Source organism: Grammomys surdaster, unplaced genomic scaffold (genome assembly GCF_004785775.1).
Source record: "Grammomys surdaster isolate TR1022 unplaced genomic scaffold, NIH_TR_1.0 138, whole genome shotgun sequence".
In the NCBI taxonomy this organism is placed as follows: Eukaryota; Metazoa; Chordata; class Mammalia; order Rodentia; family Muridae; genus Grammomys; species Grammomys surdaster.
In genome coordinates this window covers 3,765,423-3,785,868 of record NW_021604596.1, presented here as the reverse complement: position 1 = coordinate 3,785,868, position 20,446 = coordinate 3,765,423, and the positions used below count along the sequence as shown (strand labels likewise).

At 44.0% G+C, this 20,446-nt stretch overlaps 1 protein-coding gene across 3 annotated transcripts in view; it reads right to left on the bottom strand.

The window, feature by feature from the left end:
- The window catches only part of Piwil4 (piwi like RNA-mediated gene silencing 4), a 37,659-nt gene that overhangs the window by 15,137 nt on the left and 2,076 nt on the right, over positions 1–20,446 (bottom strand). For all 3 annotated transcript variants that reach the window (XM_028763434.1, XM_028763432.1, XM_028763433.1), the window contains 8 exons: positions 19,121–19,255; positions 16,712–16,926; positions 12,766–12,887; positions 11,007–11,087; positions 9,642–9,839; positions 8,014–8,125; positions 4,536–4,659; positions 2,585–2,702 (listed from right to left, as the gene is read on the bottom strand). In XM_028763434.1, the coding sequence (XP_028619267.1) occupies positions 2,585–2,702; positions 4,536–4,659; positions 8,014–8,125; positions 9,642–9,839; positions 11,007–11,087; positions 12,766–12,887; positions 16,712–16,926; positions 19,121–19,255 (1,105 nt within the window). The remainder of the gene's footprint in view (positions 1–2,584; positions 2,703–4,535; positions 4,660–8,013; positions 8,126–9,641; positions 9,840–11,006; positions 11,088–12,765; positions 12,888–16,711; positions 16,927–19,120; positions 19,256–20,446) is intronic.

Genomic DNA, 20,446 nt, shown 5'->3' with positions numbered 1-20,446 from the left:
CAACAGAGTCATTTACAATCACTGCAGTGTGTGTCTCCTAAAGGTTTTTAAATATCACAGATGTAATAGTGACTTGCTGAATTACTGGATAGTGGTTAGGGATTTGACTCCTATTTCTCATAATATATGTAAAATAATTATAAATATATCTATTTTGGGCAGCTCAAAAGAATTATGTCAATCTCTGTTCCCACCAAGAACAGAAAGGAAGGAGGCACAGGGGTTCCTGGGTGGAGGAACCACCTTGCAGTGGGGCAGAGGAGTTCCAAGGGGAAAAGTTTGCAGTGGGGCACAAAGAAAACCCAGCTTCACTCTGTATCTATGCTTCAGTAACAGGTGACCTTGAACAAACTCACATTTTTTCTTCAAATGCCTTGGCCTCCTGACTGGCAAAATGTATATACTGTGTCATATAATTGCCAAGATTAAAAATGGCAAGACTTGAACATGCTTACCACAGTGCTACATAAGATAGCATCCTAGAACAAACTGGTTATGAAGGGGTTATCTGGCGTTTGTATGTACAGATTTCACCTGGGAACACTTGGATGTGTTGGCCTGGGAGATGATAAAGAATGGGAAGACAGGGATTTAGCTTTATCTCCCAGACAGGACACAGGTGTTGTACTCATGGCAGGATGACTACCTGAATAAGACTGCGCCTGTCCTCATGGATGGGGCAGGGCTCAGGAAACTTCACCCCTCCACCCTGGAGCTTTGGGCAGTTAACAGCTGCTGGACAAAAGGGAACCATAGTCCTCAGCGGTGTGGGCATTGCTAAGCTGTCCTGGCTCAACCCCTCTCCTTTTGTAGGCAACCCCAACAAATGCAATGGGGCCCACAAAGGCAAGGAGGGAGGAGGGGGAACTTCTTGAGAAGAAGGCAAGGTTCCATGGGAGAGGCAAGGACTACACAGGGACTATGATCAAAGTACATTTTACATGTGTACATTTCACACATATGAAAGTGTTAATGAATAAACATTATTAACACACACACACAAAATTTAGCTTCAGAAAATCCAAAGGCTACACCTGGAGGGAGGAGGACTGAGGTGGCTAGTCTTATCAACAGAGTATCCTTAATGTGTGTATAAATCTCCGCACTTGTGACATAGGAGGCTTTGGTCAGCTATGGCTTAGCTTGTGGGATCATGACACGGTGTGCTGTCACTGAACTATGAGCTCTGTGAGGGCAGTGAGCTCGCTCACACCATCCCGTTCCCTCCAGAGCTGCCAAGACTTTATCAGCCAGCAACCCAGAGGATGCTGCTGGAGAGTGCTGTGAAAAGCCCCGCCCCATTTCCTAGAAAGCAGGAAACTCTCACAGCTGTCTATCCTCAACAGCGACCTTTTCTATACAGCTGTCCTCTCACTGATCCTGCAATTATGAGGTTGCTTCTGATGTCGTATGCCCACGGTGAGGCTGTCACCAGCCTGGGCATGGTGAACAGGAGGCATATGGTGGTGATATGTCAGAAGACTTATGCACAGCCCGGTTTAACGGGTCATATGATGCAGGTATACACCAGGTAGTATCTACAAGACATGGTAAAAAATGTACCGATGGAATGGGTACTACAAAGCCAGGGGTATGATAGAGATGAACATTTAGCATACAAAAACATTTAAATGAATGATATTAGAAAATACATCTGCTATGCCATTTTTCTTGAGAAGAATAGGACTAGACAATGAATTTGCAAATATCTGCAAAATTTCTATCATTCCCTGTAATATGTTTGTTATTAACTTATTCGCCTACTCTCTATTTTCTTTTCTCCTTTTTATTTTGCTTACATCAATTTTTACCCTGACCTAATATTACTCAGAAGCATCTTAAAGAAAAACAACCATCTAACAGTAACATGGGGCCACAGAAATCTAAAAGCAAGCAGCAAATTCAATGTAAAAATTTCTAGCAGCCGCATTAACAGTTAAGAGGTGATAAGAAATTACTTTAATCTCACATCTGCAAAATGTTAACAACTTAAAATGTGCCACTAGGCACACTTCAAGTGCCTCTCAGCACACAGGTCACAATACCAAGCCTCAGAGCTTTAGGAAGGCAAAGGGAGAAGAAAGCTCTCCACACAGGTTACAGGGAACCATGATGCAGGCAGGAGGAGCCTCAAAGATGGGCTGAGGAGAAAATTCTGATGGGCAGAAATCTTAGAGATTGTGTTCATCCAGATTTCTGAAATTCTCGTCTGAATCTGAGCATCCATCACCAGGAGTCCTGGGAGTCTGGAGTGTGGTATTGCTGTTTGTGTTTCTATTTCCTGTTTTTAATATGACCAGTAACCTTTTCTTCATTCAAAACTGTACCCAGAATGTAATGTGTTCTCTGGAAGAGAAGAGGGCTGTGCCTGTTCAAATCCTATCAGCTGTGACTGCTGAGATCTTGGCTGTACCTCTGGGCTCTGGACTTGAGTGTCTCAAACTTCACAGGGCCTTGCTCGGAGTTGGCAAGATTACACATTCTCATCAACAAATGAACAGAATCTCATCAAAATCAAAACCATCCAGTCCTACACACTCAGCCCCCAAGCTGGGTATATGTGATTTCAACCGGTGGTCCCTACCTCTGGATGTCATCCACAAGTCGGGCCAGTTGCTGCTGCCTTCCCATAGGACTGAGCCGGGTTTCTTCAGCTACTGCCTTCATCAGGCGGAAATCTGAGGTTGCTTGGCTGCTCAGGCCTGGGAGATGCCAGCAAAGGTGGATGTAGAGAGTGAACACAGACAGAGGGGCTGGTTCTGTTTAAGCATGCTTCCCACTCAAATCAGTAAGATGCATCCCATGAAGGACACTGTGAAGTAGAGAGGCAAGCCCCAGAAGTCTTGAAGACAGAAGGTCTCAGCCTTCCTGCTAATGCAACCCTTTAATACAGCTCCTCATGTTGCAGTGACCCAACCATGACATTAGTTTGTTGCTACTTAATTATTGTTATGAATCGTAATGTAAATATCTGATATGCAACCACAAGGGGTTTGGGAGCCACAGACTGAGAACCACTGCAACAGTTTCCAAGAGCGGAGTGTAGTGGCACACATCTCTAATCACAGCCTTCAGGAGTTCTAGGCCAGTCAGCTCTACAAAGTGAGTTCAATGCCAGTCTGGATTACTCAGTGAAACTGTCTGGTTTTTATCGTTGTTTTTGTTTTTATGGAAGTTTTGGGCTACAGAAATGTCTCTGTGGTTAAGAGCACTTGTTGCCCAGGATTGATTATCAGCACCCACATGGCAGCTCACAACCATATGTAACCCCAATCCTACGGAATTCAACACCCTCTTCTGACCTCCTTGGGCACCAGAAACACAGTTAAGAGCACTGGCTGCTCTTCTAGAGGATCTGGGTTCAATTCCTAGCACCCACAGGTGGTTAACAACTGTCTGTAATTCCAGTTTCAGGGCAGCTAACATCCTTACACAGATAAACATGCCGGCAAAAAACCAAATGCACTTAACATATAAAATAAATAAGTAAATAAATCTTAAAATGAAAGCTTTCTAGTAGTCAAGTTTCTAAAAAAGGCAAAATGATGAGTATGGAATTATTTCAAGTAGTATTAAGTATTTAATCCAGTATAGCAAACATATCAATATATATAAACATATATTTAAAACTATTACCCAATTAATATTTTTAATACCAAACCTTCAGAATCTGGCCTGTGTTTTTCATTCATAACCTATCTTATGTCTATTTATTGGTGGGAGTGTTAATAACACTTCAAGTTTTCAATAAAGTTATGTGGTCAGAGGCTACTTATCAGATCTGCAGAGCTTCCAAATCAGAAAATCACTGAGAAGAAACACCCTCCTTTCAGACCCTGGACTCCACTGCTGTCTTTCCACAAAACAAATATTTATGATGTAAGCACTTTAATCAGCACAGGCTGTCAATGATGTGACTACTGCTAGCAGCATTGCAGACACTTGGGCAGGCTCTGTTATATAGTGTGAATCAACACTCAGGCAGGCTCTATGATTTGGTGTGCACTGACACTCAGGCTCTATGATTTGGTGTGCACTGACACTCAGGCAGGCTCTATGATTTGGTGAGCATTGTCACTCAGGCAGGCTCTATGATTTGGTGTGCACTGACACTCAGGCAGGCTCTATGATTTGGTGTGCACTGACACTCAGACAGGCTCTTCTATATAGTGAGAATTGTTTTTCAGAAACCGGTACATGAAGAAACTAAGAGTCATTCTGGTCTCACTCTAACAAAATAGCCTGGTATCCACCCCACTCCCCAAAAAGTCATATTATGATTTCCTCTACTAGTAAACTTCAAAAACAAGGCAAAAAGGCATCTCAGCATCTGGAAATTATGCAGAGGCATATCTGACATCAGGGTTACTAGGATGATGCACAAGAGAAACGAGACACAAAGGGCACTTCATCCTCCCACTTGGCCAAACAATTGCTTAAGCTACTTCAAGGGTGGCTTGTCCCCTAGCTACAGGAACACGTTGGCAGTCAGCTAACCATAAGGGGAGGCAGTGGAGCTTGACACATAACCTTACCTGTGAGGAAGCAGAGCTCCGGGATCAGGTGGACCATCTGAGGCTCGGAGTTATCACTTCTCTTTCTTTTCAGCAGGCTAACAAGCACTGGCTGATTTAGGTCAGATAAGGTGATATCATATTGCTGTAAAATACAAGATTAATGACAGGTAGCAAACACGGAAACAGAGCAGAGGGGTATTCCTGGTTACAAGCAGCACACACCCCAAAATGAGTCACTAAATAAATCTTTTTACCACTTTCTTTCCAGGACTCATATTTTATGCCTTTAATTGTCCTTTATTTTAAATTACATTTTAATTTAGTGTGTGTGTGTGTGTGTGTGTGTGTAAATTCACTTATGTGATGACACAATTGTGGACTCCACTGTCTTCCATTATATAAATCCTAAAAGTTCAAACTCAAACCATTTACGCTTCGCAGGGAGAATGTTTACTGCTGAGCTGTTCACTGGCCCTTTATTATCCTTTACATTATAACACCAGTTTTAAGACTTAATTGCCCTGCTTCCTCTGGGTTTCCTTCAGATTCAGAGCAGCCTTCAGCTGTCTGTATACACATTATAAATGAGTGAAGCACACACCCCATGCTTAAGTAACTAGTTCTAACCATCTCAATTCACTTTAACAATGTCTACACACACATTGCAGGCCAAGGCTATACTGTACTCAGTTTCCCAAAAGAACATCCTGGGGTCTTTGATACCCAGGATGGCATGATATATTAGAGAAGTAGACACAGTCCAGAACTGACAATGGGAATTTGATACCCAGCTCTTCTGTCTACTTTTCATCTTCTATGAAATGAGGATATCAGGAAGTTCACAAGTATTGCAAGTAAAGCCCACACCTACTGTGTGGTTTATGATGAATCCTCAGTGCTGTCCGGTCATACTCCACTCCCTCCCCTTCCTAAACTTTAATTCACTTTGCCAAAGGTTTATTTCTAAAGGCAAATCATAACTAATACTAACTTCCAGTACAACTAATGACATGACTAGAATTATAAAATTATAATCTACAAAATACCTGGGACCACCATATATTACTGACCACCAATTAAAATTAAGAGCATTAGATGAAAACTTTTCTCCAGTCCCCTGAGGGCTTTTTTAAAAAATTAAAACCAACTCAGGAATACAAGATTACAGTTGTGAGCACAGCAAACGTTGTGAAGAGATGTTCAGACAAGCCTTTATCAAGAGTCTTGACAAAACTTCACTAATTCAGTATAGGTGGCTGGAGCACCTTCTTCCTCTCAGGAACTGAGGTAGACACAGAAAAAGAAGAGAAACACTCCTTGGCTTTTCTGGTAACTACATTATCTACATAGCAAAGCCACACACATTACAGACCACACCCATGGGAACCCCAGGTGTGGGAGATGGTGTGGGAGATGAGGCTGCTTCAGTGTGTCCACAGCAGCTGACTACTATGATTTGCCTCGTGTTCTAGCAAGGGCATGATTTTCCCAGCTGCAAACAGTGTCTGCGACTGTTTGACATTTGGAATTCTGAGACATTTTCGAGGCCATACAAATGCTAGGGCCCTGAGAGGCTGGTGGGTTGTTGGTTGTTGTTTGTCTCCACTTGTTAAGTAGTCATGCACAAAGAAGAAACAAGACAAAAAAATAGGTACCCTGATAGTGAAGATCAAACTGCCCCAAGTAGTCTAATAATAACATCAACGCTTTCTGGCCCCTGACTTTATTCAGGGACTTCTTTCCTTTCCTCTCTACCCTTTTTTCTCTCCTACTTAGTGTTAGGGTGTTGAAGAGGTGGAGAACAGTGGAAGAAAGAGCTCACAAAGTAGCCAAAAGCAAGCTACATCTTCAGTGTGGATTACCAGAATGCATTCCTCCTGTCCGACTGCCTTCTCCATCAGCCAATCTCTCACGTTCTCCCCTACTCTGCCATCCCTGGCTTCTGATTACCTCTGTTCTACTGGCTAAGTCAATGGACCCAACAGTTTCCTATTCCAAGAACTGTGTTGTGTGTCCCTTTCTGTGCCGCACTTCTTTCATTTAACACAATGATCTCAGGGACATGATGTATGAATGTCCCAAATATACATCATGGAGATGTACAGTTATCTATCCATGAAAAAAAGAAAAACAAAATAATTACTGATAAATTAAAAAAGAAGAAGAAAGCCACTAAAAGCCGCTTAGGCTGAGAAACGTTATGAGATTTTGACCTTCACAGAGCACTTCTGTAATTACAAAGCTAGATGCATGACCAGTGACACCTCCGGAAGGAAGAACTAAGGAAGACTTGGAACCACCACAGCCATGTTCCAGAAGTAGTTAAGGAAGAAAGCACTTTCCCGGGAGATGTGTGAGGATCAAGGATACAAGTCTCATTATTGTTTTTTAATTCCTCTGTGAGATATGAGAGGTCTGAATGATTACAGGAAAGACACCTCTGACAGAAACCTTGAAGGCCACAGTATTGTGGTAAATAAACAAGGAGCTTCCAGAGGCAGCAAGATTGCTCTTGAGTGTCTGCTATGGGACAGAACTCAGCTGATAACCCAGGGCTCTCAAAAATAGTTCAAAGTGTGACTTGAGGAGACAAATCAGGGGGAGGGTTCACTGTGCATGCCCTGCCCCCAACAATGAGGCTGTGTTCGGGGACTGCAAACCTCCTGGATCAACGCCACAGGCTACCAGGGGACTTGCTTCCTGGCTGAGAACTGAAGGTTGTTCAATGCTTGCCTGGCTTAAAGGGATATCCAGGAAGAGGAGGCATGTGCATAAACATGCAGAGGGGAGAAACTGAGTCAAGCGCCACAAAAGGCCAGTACTTTAGAACACAGGGAGCGATTATGGGAAGAGCATGGGGGAGACGGCTGTGGCCAGACCAGAAGTCATGAGGAAGTTTACAACTGACTCCTAAGACAATAAAGTCCCCGAAACTTTAAAGCTTGGGTGTGACATGATTAGATATGATCTTAAGGCCAATCACTACAGGAAGAATGATAATAGGAAACGGAGTGAGGATTTTAGCCAAGCCATAGACAATGAGGGTGGTGAAGGGACAAGCAAGAGAGTGAGTAATGTATGAGGTAGACTCACCCTGAAAGAAAGGGCAATTTTCTGGAAGGAACAGTGTTGTGGTTGACATTTGAGAAGTGTCCCCTACAGACTTCAGGATTTGAACATTTGATACCCAGCTGGAAGTGTTGTTTTAGAAGGTGGCGGGAGCTTTAAAAGGTGAAGCTAAATAAAGTGGGTCACTGGGGCTGGTGGGGCAGTCCTGAGGCTTTATAGGCCAGTCCCACTTCTGGTCACTCTGTGCAATGCATCCAGCCAACTTCTTCTCACTATGGTAGAAGGATCCTCTGGAACTATAAACCAGAAGAAACCAGCCTCCCATTACATTATTTGTTGGAGAGGTCACAACCACAAGAAAAGTAACTAAAATAGAGAAGGCAATCTCTGGGCTAAGAAGAAAGGAGACAAAAGGAACCATTCCTACCTGCTTGTAATAATCCACATACGTGATCTCTGAGCCATCCCGCTTCTGAAAGGCATGTGTGGGCTTCACAGACCAGTCAATGTCATCGATACGATATGTTTTGTTGTTGTATCTGGTAAAGTTGAGACGCTTAGAAAGGACTTTGCCAAATCATCTCAGGTACATGGCTACCACACCACAATCTTGAGTAAATTCAAAATACCAGGTCCACGCCTGACATCATGGAAGACGTTATATGCATAGTTACATCTTTGTGCAGCATGATCAGCTCTCAACTGAGAAGAGTGTGAACCCTCCAGTACTCAGGAAGAAGCTCCACATTCCAGTGGACGTACTCAGCAAGCCGCACTCCGCAGTGTTTGACTCAGCTAGACCCTAGCCCCAGGTAAGTCATTCTCAAATATTCCAATGATAAAGTTCCATTCGGCTCCCATGCCCTTCCCTAGTGTCACATATCAACTCCCAGGTAGTCTTTATGATAACAAATATCAACACAGCTGGCCAATCACACAATTCCTATGCTAACCTCTCTCTTTGGGTTGACCCTTAGCAAAACTGAAGAACCAGTGGATTAGGCAATTCCAAGTACCCCTTCCCTCTCAGCACTATGCTATCCTGTGCCCCTGTGCCCTGGCCTGCAGCAGAGACCTCCAAGGCAGCCTTCCCAGAGTTCTAGGTCTCTTAAAAGATGTCTCTGAAAAAGTGTAGTAAGCCAATGTATCAAAATACACCCTAGAGGGCCGGGGGACGTTCCTGTGCCAGCAAGGTGAAACCAGCTGGCTGCCCCTCTGCTAAGATGAAAGTCCAGACCAGGCTAGTCACTGGAATGGTCCAGAAAGGAAGTCAGTCTTTGATAAGCTTTGGAGATCCTAGGAATATGCCTAACCTGCAAGTGTTTGATCTGGCTCAGTGATGACTGAGGGCAAATCACAGCCACAAACCTAAAAGGTTTCGAAGGAGTGAAACACAAACCTAGAAGCTTGCGAAGGAGTGAAGCACAAACTTAGAAGCTTGCCTAAAGGGCAAGCTAAAGTGAAGCCTAAAGAGCCTCAGACTCTCCAGGGGACAGCAGTGGAGTGCGCATCCTGTCACATAACAGAAAACAATGACCATGAAGTGGGTGGCCCTAAGCAAAGCACTACAGGGAGTGGCCAGAGGAGGGTGGATGGTTCTAACAGAGTGGACAAGTGGGTGTCCTTGGGTGCTCCAGAACTAGGTTTGAGAGGCAGATATCTGAAAGGGGGAACCAGACATTTGGAGCCAGGCAGAGATCCTGGAACAACAGAAGTCAGTCTGCTGAGGGCCAGGTGGAAGAAGATGGCAAGAGCACAAATTCAGCCATGTTGATTTGGGACGACCCAAGTCAGCTGTGACTACAGGGGACAAAGAGGCCTTCTACAAGGCTGAGCCAAGTCAGTCAGTCTGTCTGTCTGTTAGTCAGTCTCAGAGTCTCAGTCTCTCTCTCTCTCTCTCTCTCTCTCTCTCTCTCTCTCTCACACACACACACACACACACACACACACACACACACACACACACAAGTACTCTAGCCACTGTGGTAGGAATATTCTGGATCCTAAACACTCCTAAACGTCTGCCCTAGATAACTCTCAGGGGCCAGCTCTTACCTGGTAAGGACAATGAGCCCCACCAGCTGTTTGTGGCACATCTCAGTGAAGCAAGACACGCCAGTTCTGAGGCAGAGATCAGTCATGAATTCCAGAACAGTCTCATTGCGAAGGACTTTGTAGTTCACATCAGCATTGAACAGGAGTTTGCTTTCAAAGTGGGACACAGAAATGGCAAACCCAGGCCACAGGGACAATCTTCAACAACAAGTAAAGAACAACAACAAAATAGTATTTTTTAATATTAAAAGTATACTACAAGAAAACCTAGAGAGACTCTAACATGGTGAGCTTTCATTCTACTTCTTTTGAAGTGATGTTTTCTTGGTTTTGCTTTGTTTTTATTTTTTCTTCAGTGTCCTTTATTCCACTTATGGGCTGAAAACATTGTGGGTTTTTTTTTTTTTTTTTTTTTTACAAGCTGGGGTTTCTTTAAACATAGACTTAAGGTAAAATTCCAGTGAATCAGAATTTCAAACTGAGCCCTGACACTTTGGACCCTGTATTTCTGGTAGGAGCTGTTCTGGGTGTTGTAGGGTGCTCACCAGAACCTGTCAGATGCCCTGCCTGTGGCTGTTGGAGATTGGGTCTAAGCTTTGATTCAACTGGGAATCTGCATGTCCAAACACTAAAGGTCCTTGCCCCTGATTGGTTTTTAATGGATCAATAAAGATGCCAACGGCCAATGGCTGGGCACGAGGTAGGACCCTCAGAGCTATGCGGGGCAAGGACACAAAAAGGAACGGGCAGATTCTCCATGACCATGACTTAGCGAAGAAGGATGGGACGCAGGTATGGCAGGAGATAAAGCCAATAAGCCATGTGAGATTTCGGGTCGGTGACCACCGGCCACTTCCCCGATTGAGCCTGAGGTAGCAGGAGAAGGTTTAGGAGTGCCCAGCCTTTAAAAATAAGCCAGTGTGTGTGTGTGTGTGTGTGTGTGTGTGTGTGTGTGTTTGTCTTTCATTTGAGGATCCAAAGATAGCTCTTGAGCTGGTATGAGCGTTCGATCCGCTGGGACCCAAAGTGGTGGAGCCAAAACTCTCCCTATAGTGTTTACCTCCTTTTCAGCAAGGGGATGGGACCAGATGTGTTTCAGAATGAAACGTTCTGTTTTTATTGCTGAGTATCTATAGAAAACTGAATTCTGAGTCCCTTCTAGAATTTTATGGCTTAACAAACTAACCGAAGAACACAAACTTCTAGCTTTGCACTGGGTTCACTATTCCCCAAAACAAAACAAACAAAAGAACACTTGAAAATTACAAAACCCCATTGTGTTCCATATTCCAGACACTCCACCCTTCACTGGAGGCAGAGTGCCACTATATCTATCTGGTTCACAGAAAATACAAACAAACCTACTTGTACTGGGGGATCTCCACTGGTTCTGAAGGCTTATAGAAGTTCCGTCCAATTTGGTACATACTCAACTTTTTAAAGATCCTGGAAGTACAGTTTTAGAATCTCTGTAATATTCACAATAGTTTAATTCAACATTTGGGGGCTGGGAGATGGTTCAGTGAATAAAGTGCTCATTTCATGGGCACAAAGGTCTGAGTCTGGATCTCCAGAAGCCAAGTAAAGCCAAACACAGTAGTGCAGATCTGTAATTCCAATCCTATGGGGAGATGGGAGGCAGACACAGGAGAACCCTCTAAAGCTCATGGGCCAATGAGCCTGGGGTAAGCAGCAGCAGCTAGCAATAACAGGAAATTATCACATACAGAGAGAAGAGAACCAACAGAGGAGGCTGACCCCGACCTCCACACACACTAAGGCAAGTATGTACAACCAGACAAATACTAAATATACGTGAGTATGTATTTGTAAAAACTGTAATTTCATATGTTAAAATAATGTTGTTGACATGTTTAAACACTTGACTACAGCAATACAGCCAATTCTCCGTACTCTGATTCTAGGTAATTGTAACAATAAGGCATGCCACACATGGGGCTCTTCTGGCCTCTATTTCAGAAGGAAGAGGTCATTTTTCATAAACCACTCAAGTTCCCTGGGTGCCCACATCATGGTGACACTATCTTCAACAACTATGCATTCTGGTCATCTCTGGGAAGGGGTGGGGGTGTCCGTGCATGGGGAAATGTAAGTAGCTTGAGTCAGAACACAGGAGTGCCAACCCTGGTGACCTGGCTACCGCTGTCACAGAAGCCAGTCTCCTATCTGTAAAGTAAGGGTTTGTGCTAACAGTGCCTTCTCTAGTGAGCAAGTAGCACTGTGGTAAAACACACTGGAAAGCACCTTCCACACGCCAGCTAGTATAGTCCCCTCACCAGGGCACAAGGAGTCAAGAATTTGACTAACATTAGAATACAGCATGATGTGTAAGGAGGAAGTTACTTTATGTGCCCAGATATTCTGGAAAGCCCCAAACTTCCTGACTTCTTCCCCTTAGTTGGCTGTGGAGCAGAAGTGTGGCTGGCATCTCTGTAACAAGGGTTCTGAATGTAGCATCCTGACACACACAGCTCTGCGAGGCACCTGAGCGCTTCCTTTAGCTCATTCACTTGTCATGGGGATGTCGGGGGTGGCTGTGGGGGGTACAGGGGGCTTGCTCCATTTGCTTTCTTCACCTCCAGGCCCTACCGATGGAAAATCTGTTTTTACTAAGTATACACGGGGGGAAGGCATTCTGAATTTGGTCAAATCCCTCCATTCTGAAAGTAATTGTGGACCACATGTCCACTGGACCTCAGTCCATTCTAAAGAACATCAAAGTTTACATACAGCCACTCCCCTTCTCCCACTCACCCTGTGAAAGACAAATATGGGGCTAGAGGAGGAGCCAGGGCAGCATGCAGTTAGTGACAGCCTTGTATGTCCCAAACCAGCCAGCTAGTGGAGAAACAAGTCCATCTCCTGGGTAATTCATACTCACTGAACCGGAGTCTGGGGCCAGAGTGGGGCAGGGCAGAGGAAATGAAGGAAAGACTAAGAGCATAGTGGTCTAACTTTGGGGTAAGGCTAGTTACTGAGGATTTGGGCCAAAGAGTGGCTGAGATAGATGGTGTCCCATCTTACTGCTGGCATGTCACCCATCCAGCACGGTGGTTGATCATGTTAATACCCAGGCTGTTTGCCGAAATATCAAGCAACTTACTTTCTGAAGATGACATTGAAGAACTGAATGTACACGGGGGAGTTTGGGAACAGCTTGCTCGTTAGGGTGAGAGTTATCTTTACAGTCTCACCTCTTTGAGTTTCACTTGTCAGTTCTGTGACCTGGGAAAAAAGAGGTAGAGAAGAGGCAAGGCTTAGCCTCAAGAATGCAAATACTATAAAGTGGCCGAATCTGCATTAACAACACCAGAGCTGCAGGTGTTAGTGTGTACAATAATCCAGTCCACATCTGGGCATCAAATTACGTTAGAAGTCTGCTAAAGACATTCCCGTAAGAAAATCCCATGCATGTACGTATAGAAGAACAGTGTACATATTGCATGAGGAGGAAGCAGACCCTTTCCAAGGTCATAAATTCCTGAGAAATTCCTCCAAAAGTATATTCATTCACAAAGTAGAAAAGCTGGGGAGGGAAAGTCCTCAAGGGAAAAGGGTCAGGCAGGAGGAAGAAAAAGACAAGGGGAGGAGAGAAAATGTGGGGGCTGGAATGGGAAGTTTCATTTTTTTACTAAGAGCTTACTTTACAAAGGGCTGGCAAAAGGCTTGGGGCCTGGCTAGAAGGAAACTTTTAGCAACATAAGGACCACGGGGATGGGCTCTATATTAGGGCATCAACTAAAGAAAACTGTAAGCCACCAAACGCTGGAGAGATGGCTTGAAGTCATCTTGTTTCTGCAGAGGAATTGGTTCTTAGCACTCATACTGGGCTGCCCACAACTGCCTGTAACTCCAGCTCCACAGGATCTGGTGCCCTCTTCTGGACTGAGGACACACACACACACACACCATATAAAATTAAAAATAAATCTTTAAACAGCAACAGAAAACCTCTAAACCAGGTAAGGCCCAGTATAGGTCTTTCAACTACAAACGTTCATAACTCAAGTCAATAAATATCGATCAATGATCAGGGGCTTCTCAAAGAGTAATCAATAGAAGGCAGCTCATTATCAAGTATCTGCATGCTCTCATCCCCGTTCTTCTAGTTAACAGTGTCAGTTTGATAACTGGGACTGGACTGCATAGACACAAAGAGAAACCCATCCCTCCACATGGTGTGGGATACTGCATTAAGGAGATTCCTGGCCTCAGATGAGTCACACAGAAATGGCAACAGCTACAGAGACCTCCCCAAGGTCAAGATAAACCTTCTATATGCAGGAGCAGGAGGGACATCCTGCTCCCAGCCCCACGGGGACTGCAGACAAAGGATGTGGACAACAATGGCTGTGAAGTGAAGAGCCAAAGGGAGTTGGCAATAGGCAGTCTGGGAAACTGTATTTCTCAACAGCTTCCCAACATCAAACATTTCACCCCCTTCGGTCCCCCCTCGGCAAACACCAACTGCTCCTATACTTGCACCGTCTGTTCCTGGACCAGCCCCCTCCAGTTCCCAGGCTGGAACATCCACGTGCACATTTCTCATCCCCCCACCACCACCACCTGAGCAAATCCCACATTTCCGTGCATTGACACAGCAGTGTCTTTGAGTGATTTCAGCTGTTCTGATGCTACCATGCTGAGAGACTCTGGCAGCTGCCTCCTAAGGTCTACTGTGTGACCGGAGGAAGCTGTTTCAATACTTGAAGCTTCCTCACCATCTCTAAAGTGGGAGTGAATCCAGCTGCGCCCACAAAGGTCAAATAGAGAACAACCCTTTGGATCTTTATTCAAGCCCTTTTGACACACTGCCCAGCTGCTCCATTAGTCTTCCTACCCCTTTCAGGATGTGACCAGGAGACTCTGCAGTGTTTCACTGCTCCAAAAAAGACAAATTCTTCTTCCTATGTTCAGTGTTCAAAGGACATTTAAAGTTCTCCCTACATCCAGGGCCACTTCTACCCACTGCTAATTAAACCTCTATGACCAAATGTTTCTCAAATAAGCCCCTCACTTGACATTCAGGCAGGAACCTGGCCCACTGTCCATCTCTCTGACCCTGAGATCCTTCCTAAAACACCAATCCTAACTCTCACCAAGTGTCTTGCTAGGAATGCTCCCGCTTTTCTCCATGCCCTGAGATCTGGCTTTGGAGTAAGAGCCTCAAGCTCTCTGAGTGACAATAGGGCTAAAACATGTGGTGTCATTGAAGAGCCTGGTAGGGCACGAGGTGAAGAAATGTGGTCTGGCAGTCATATATAGCAGCAGCATATAGGATAGTCCTGTGACGCTAATCTGAAGACCTGCCAGGCATGGACCGCTACACTTATTCAATAAATGAGGTATAATAAGCATACTGATTCAACACTGATTAATACTAAGTGTTTATGTCATTCTACCTCATACTGTGTTTATTTCTAACTCTGATGTTAAGGTGGAAAATATCCCTGTTGTATCTATCTTTACTTCCTCTTTGGTGCTAACACCCCACTAAGAACACAATCGGCTCCTTATATGTGTACAAAGGCAGGACATAGATGTTAATGACAGTACCTCCCAGCAGACAGATGGAGGGTAGAAAATACTGGAAGGCCAGGAGGCAGCTGGAAGGCGGCTTCCAGAAGTATGGACAGGAAGGTAATGTAATAGAAACAGACTCTTCAAACTGTACATGTACCCTAGAAACGTGGAGACTGATGGGGGTGCCGGATTACGCCAAAGTTCAATAAAAGGTGAGCAGAGCAAGTTGTCCTTGGGATACTCACTGTAACCGTGTCAGGACATACACCAAATAGGACACAACAATTCTCTGCACCCAGTGTTACTTAATCTGGGAATGAGGCCAACATCCCACAAGCCACATACTCTGTCCTGCAGCCTATTTTGTCATCTGCCTCCTCATTGGACTCTGTCCCCAGCATGAAAATGTGTTTGACACATCTGATACATTAGTTCTGAACTGAGATGACCAGTGCTAACATCTTCCTGGCATGTACAGAACAATAGAACTTTTCTAGCATGTCTAGGAATAACTGAGGTAAACTAGACCATTCTGGTGACACACAAATGATTTCTAACACCACTGAAGTTTCGAAACTACTGCTATAAAAGTGACTCTAAAAACAAGATGAGATTAATCCTGACAAGACACTGGAAGTACATTACACAAGGATAAGAAGATGTTTCCCATGCTACCTGTGTGTTCACTGGACAAAGGACTTGAAGGGTAACAGAAACGTGTCTAAACACACAGATTCAGATGCCCTGAGCCATCAGATCTGACCATTTGGTGCCACACATTTCAAGGGCTTCTTAAGGATAAAGAAATGCTCAGAAACTTATTTTTTTTTGATAAAAGCACAAAGACTTGCTTATAATCTATCAATTTTAACAGATGATACTAGTACTATAGTGCTTTAAAATGTTGAGTTAATTGACTAAATATTCTAACTGGAAGCATCAGAGATCTAACTCTGATCTACTAACTTTCAAAAACCTGGTTCTTTTTCTCTTAGTAGCTCCAATCTTAAAACAGAATGTTGAGAGAGACATGCATATTGATATCTATCTAGGGACTGATAATGGTGAAAATCTGAAAGGGGGCAAGGGAAGATCAAAACTACTTCAATGGTCTCATTTTGCAAACACTCTTAGAATTGACATCAGTAACTCCCCTTTACTACGACTGGTGATACAATGAAAGAAAGGTGGTCCTACATTCAGAAGCTGATGTAGAGAAGGTTTCTAAGAACAGCTGTCTTAAGAATCTCTAGTTCTTGAAAGATTAGCCTGCTGGAGCATCAAAGAGCTGATGACGTCTTAGGAAACCTTTTAGCTCTCAAGCAAGGAAGCAGGAAAGTGTAAAAGCAGAGGGAAACAATCCTTCAAATTGTCAAGAAAATCAATGATCTTCTCTGCACATATGTAATAAGCAAATATATTAATTCTCTCTCTCTCTCTCACTCTCTCTCTCTCTCTCACGCATGCACGCACGCATACATACATATACGCACACACACAACTGTGAACTATCGACCATACTGTACCTTTTGGTCCAGCTTTTCTGAGAGGAAAAGGCTGGCACCGTCAAATGCTTTTGCCTTGTCTGAGAGTATGCTGTGATTATAAAGCAAAGCAATCCTCAGCCTCCTAGAGGCTAAATCTGGGCTGTATGTGACATGGTACTGGTACAGTTGCCAATTCTCAGGCATATCTAAATTAAAGAGATTTGTAGCCAGCTGCACAGGTATTCCGCTAGAACCTGGAGAAGAAAAAAGATGCTTTTCACCAGAAGAGCACACCATGTTAATGTTACTCATAGTTTTAAGTTTTTATGTGGACTGTAGCTGCTATAAAGCAAGACCTTCTGATCTGTGGTATGGGAAGAATGCTTGCACTTTAACCTTGCAATACCACTGGTAGTTAGCATGAGTTCCTGTGCACAGCAGGTATCTGAAAACAGAGGAATGGTGTGAATATCCAACCAACCTCTAGAGAAGAATCTGAGCACAGCTGCCTGGACTCCTTGATTCTCTCTGGATATGATCCTGTTTCCACTAGTTAGCCTGATGGTCTAGGATGCCGCTCTGAGATTACACATATATCAACAACGAAACCTACCCCACTCTCACCATGAATGATACTACTCTCAAGCTCTGGGAGATCCACATCATTGGAACTTCACCAGGATTTGGAAAATTGTGACAAAGTCCCATTGGAGGTAAGACCATTATGCAGGTCCCCCAAAGAGGAAGAGAGAGGCTCTCAGAAGAAACAGGAACTCTGGTACAGAAGCAGCATGACTCAGGCTTCTATTTCTACTGGCACATGCCAACCATGCGTGCTTCCTGGAATCCCTTCCCCTACAGACATTTTTGCTCACAGCTTAAAAGTCTGCAGGACAACGTCAGAGTGTCTGAGCAGAGCTGCCTGTATGGAGGATGTCACAAGCTCCTCCCCAGGATAGACTCTAGGAGGATACAAATGATTTTTTTTTCACTTGTCTTCACAGAAAATCACTCGGTTTGCAACGTTCCACCACACCTGCACCATTTTGCTGGGGTTTTTTTTGTTGTTTTTTTGTTTGTTTGTTTTTTTATGGAGAAACTGGAATGCAAGCCCCTAAGGTAGAGAAATGAATGGTATGTGTACCTAAGTGCTCCATCAGCCTTGGCTCATGATACATGTGTCTGGCAGAGGCAAGAGACAATCATGCCATTTTTTTTTTTTTTTTTGCTTAAGAAAAATTTTGCTCTCCCAGAGTTTGAGTGAATTCAGCTGGTTGTTACACAGACTAAGAGAAGTCAGTCTAGACCACCCAAACTAGTAGGGCCTTGGAGATCATCTGCACCAGTGGTTTCCAATTGCAGGAGCCCCATCAATACTGGGATGAGGAAGGTATGTAAATCAGTGGGTTTTATTGAAGAGGGAATAAAAAAGTTATTTATTACCATTTATAGACATGCCCACATACACATGTGCCCATGGAAGAGAGAAAGGTACGGAACTCCTTGGGCCTGGAGCTACAGCTGTTTGTGAGCTCCCTGACGTGAGTAGTGGGATCTGAATTTCAATCTTCCGATAGCATAGTATGTGCTCCTAACCACCCAGTCATCTCTCCACCCCAAGAACAGCATGTTTCATGAAAAACCCAGAACAGGAGACTGGACCCAGAGCACCCACATGCACACTGTGCGTGAAGCCATGGCTTCAGGTGTGCATCTGCTTGTTAGATAATACCATCTATTTCTAATGTTTCTGCTTTTTTGAAAATTAAAAGCCAAACAAAACTAACAGTTCCCATCAGTGAGGAGGGAGCCACAAAGCCTCCTGCAAATCTGAAGAAAATCACAGACTCTACTTCTCAGGAGACACATCTGCCCACAACTATGTGTACAATTTCACAAGGAGCCTGGAGTCTGGATGAAGAAGTGTTCCCATTGGCCGTGATTCCCCTTCTACAGCTAACATCCCCACAGGCTGATTCCCCACATAGGATAAGGGTTGGGAAAGAGACTCTTTCTAGGCCTCCAAGTGAGAAGAGGGTTGTCTTTTCTAAGTGAAGTGTAGTTTGAGGAAAATAGTTTTGTGCTCCTGACAACAAAGCCGACACGCTTAGACCGCCTTCAACACAGCAGTTACTCAGCATCTCTCAGGTTACTTAACAAACTTATCTATTTCAGAATAAGACATTTCATAGCAATACTTGACCTCTGCACCTATGAACCCCACAAAACAAGTCCTGAACCATTGATTCGCATACCCTCCAAAGCTCTGGATGGGTCCCATCCAACGTTGATGGATAAAAGATGAAAATGTTGAATTTAACTCGGATGAGGAAGAATGCCCTGATCTCCCCGTGGACTAATAACCCCTTTCCCCCTTTTTTCTACAAATAAACTGCAGTGGGTCCTGGGAGCATGCTGGGAAGAAAAGTAACAAGAGGGACTAGCTACCTGCTTTAGAATCTTTTACATGAGTCAACTTCTCCCTGGTACAGACACTCAAATCTACGAAGTCCTGTCTGCCTTTGCCTCTTCTTTCCATGAAGGTATGTCCAGCATCACCAGAAGAGACGACACCAAGCTCATCTGAAACAAGAAGATAACACGGTGTGTCAGACTGCATGCAGCCATCAAAACCACACTGACCATGAGAACTCGAGGTTTTCAATATGATGTGACTGCTCTGCCAACACATTTCCTGGTTGTACCAACACTGAAAACTAAAGAAAAGGCTGGGAATGTTTAATTAGAAATAAGGTGTGTTAACTTTTACAATGCCATAGGTGTCCTCTTCTCAGCTCTGGCTACTGCTCTCTCAGTGGGCCCCCGACTCATGTGTTAACAAGTGACCATCCCTCCTTTTCTCTTAGCTCTAGGGTGGCTGCACTCTAAAGAGTTCCAAGCTAGGACAATCCACACTGACTACCTCACAGAGGGGCTGAGTCTCTCACATTTCCCAGTGAAAAGAGAAACTACCCAGTCACAGCCACCAACAATCACTAGAGTATTCCTTAAGAAGAGAAGAGTCCACCTCAACATCTATCATTTACTTTAGGTCATAAAAAAAAAAAACGAAAGAAGTCTGTTTTCATCTGAGTGACTTCTGTTTAAATGAGCACAGCTTTTTAAATGCCTTCAGCACTTGGAAGGTAACTTTAATGCATCAAAATCCAGGATTTTAGGGGAAAAACACACCTAACAGTCTGCTGACCCTCTAGGTTTGGAGTTCATCTGTCCTGTAAGGTAGCACTGTCCCCAAATGTCCCTTCCACCTCTCCAAACTTCCTTCCAGATCCATGGAAATGGAGTCTCTCAAGATTTAAAAACAAGCAAACAAACAAAACAATTAATAAACCCTCTAATTTTCAGAGATTGATTTTAACTGATCACACACACACACACACACACACACACACACACACACATCACTGTTCTAGATTTTAAGTGATTTTTAGACAGTTTAAAACTTTCAAACTACCAGGGCCAGGGAAACAGCTCAGTGCTTATAAGCACTTGCTACTCTTGGAAAGGACCAGTTTGATTCCCAGAACCCACATCATGTGGTTCACAACTACTTCAGGAAGACCCAGTGCCTCTGGAGTCACACATAGACACACACAATACACATAAAATAAAATCTTGAGTTTTAAAAAGTTCAAATCAGGCTGGGGGTGGTACATGCTTATAGTCCCAGCACTTGAGTTCAAGGCCAACATGGCCCACAGAGAGAGTTAAAGGATAATCAGGGGATACACAGGAAAACTCAGTGTTGGAAAA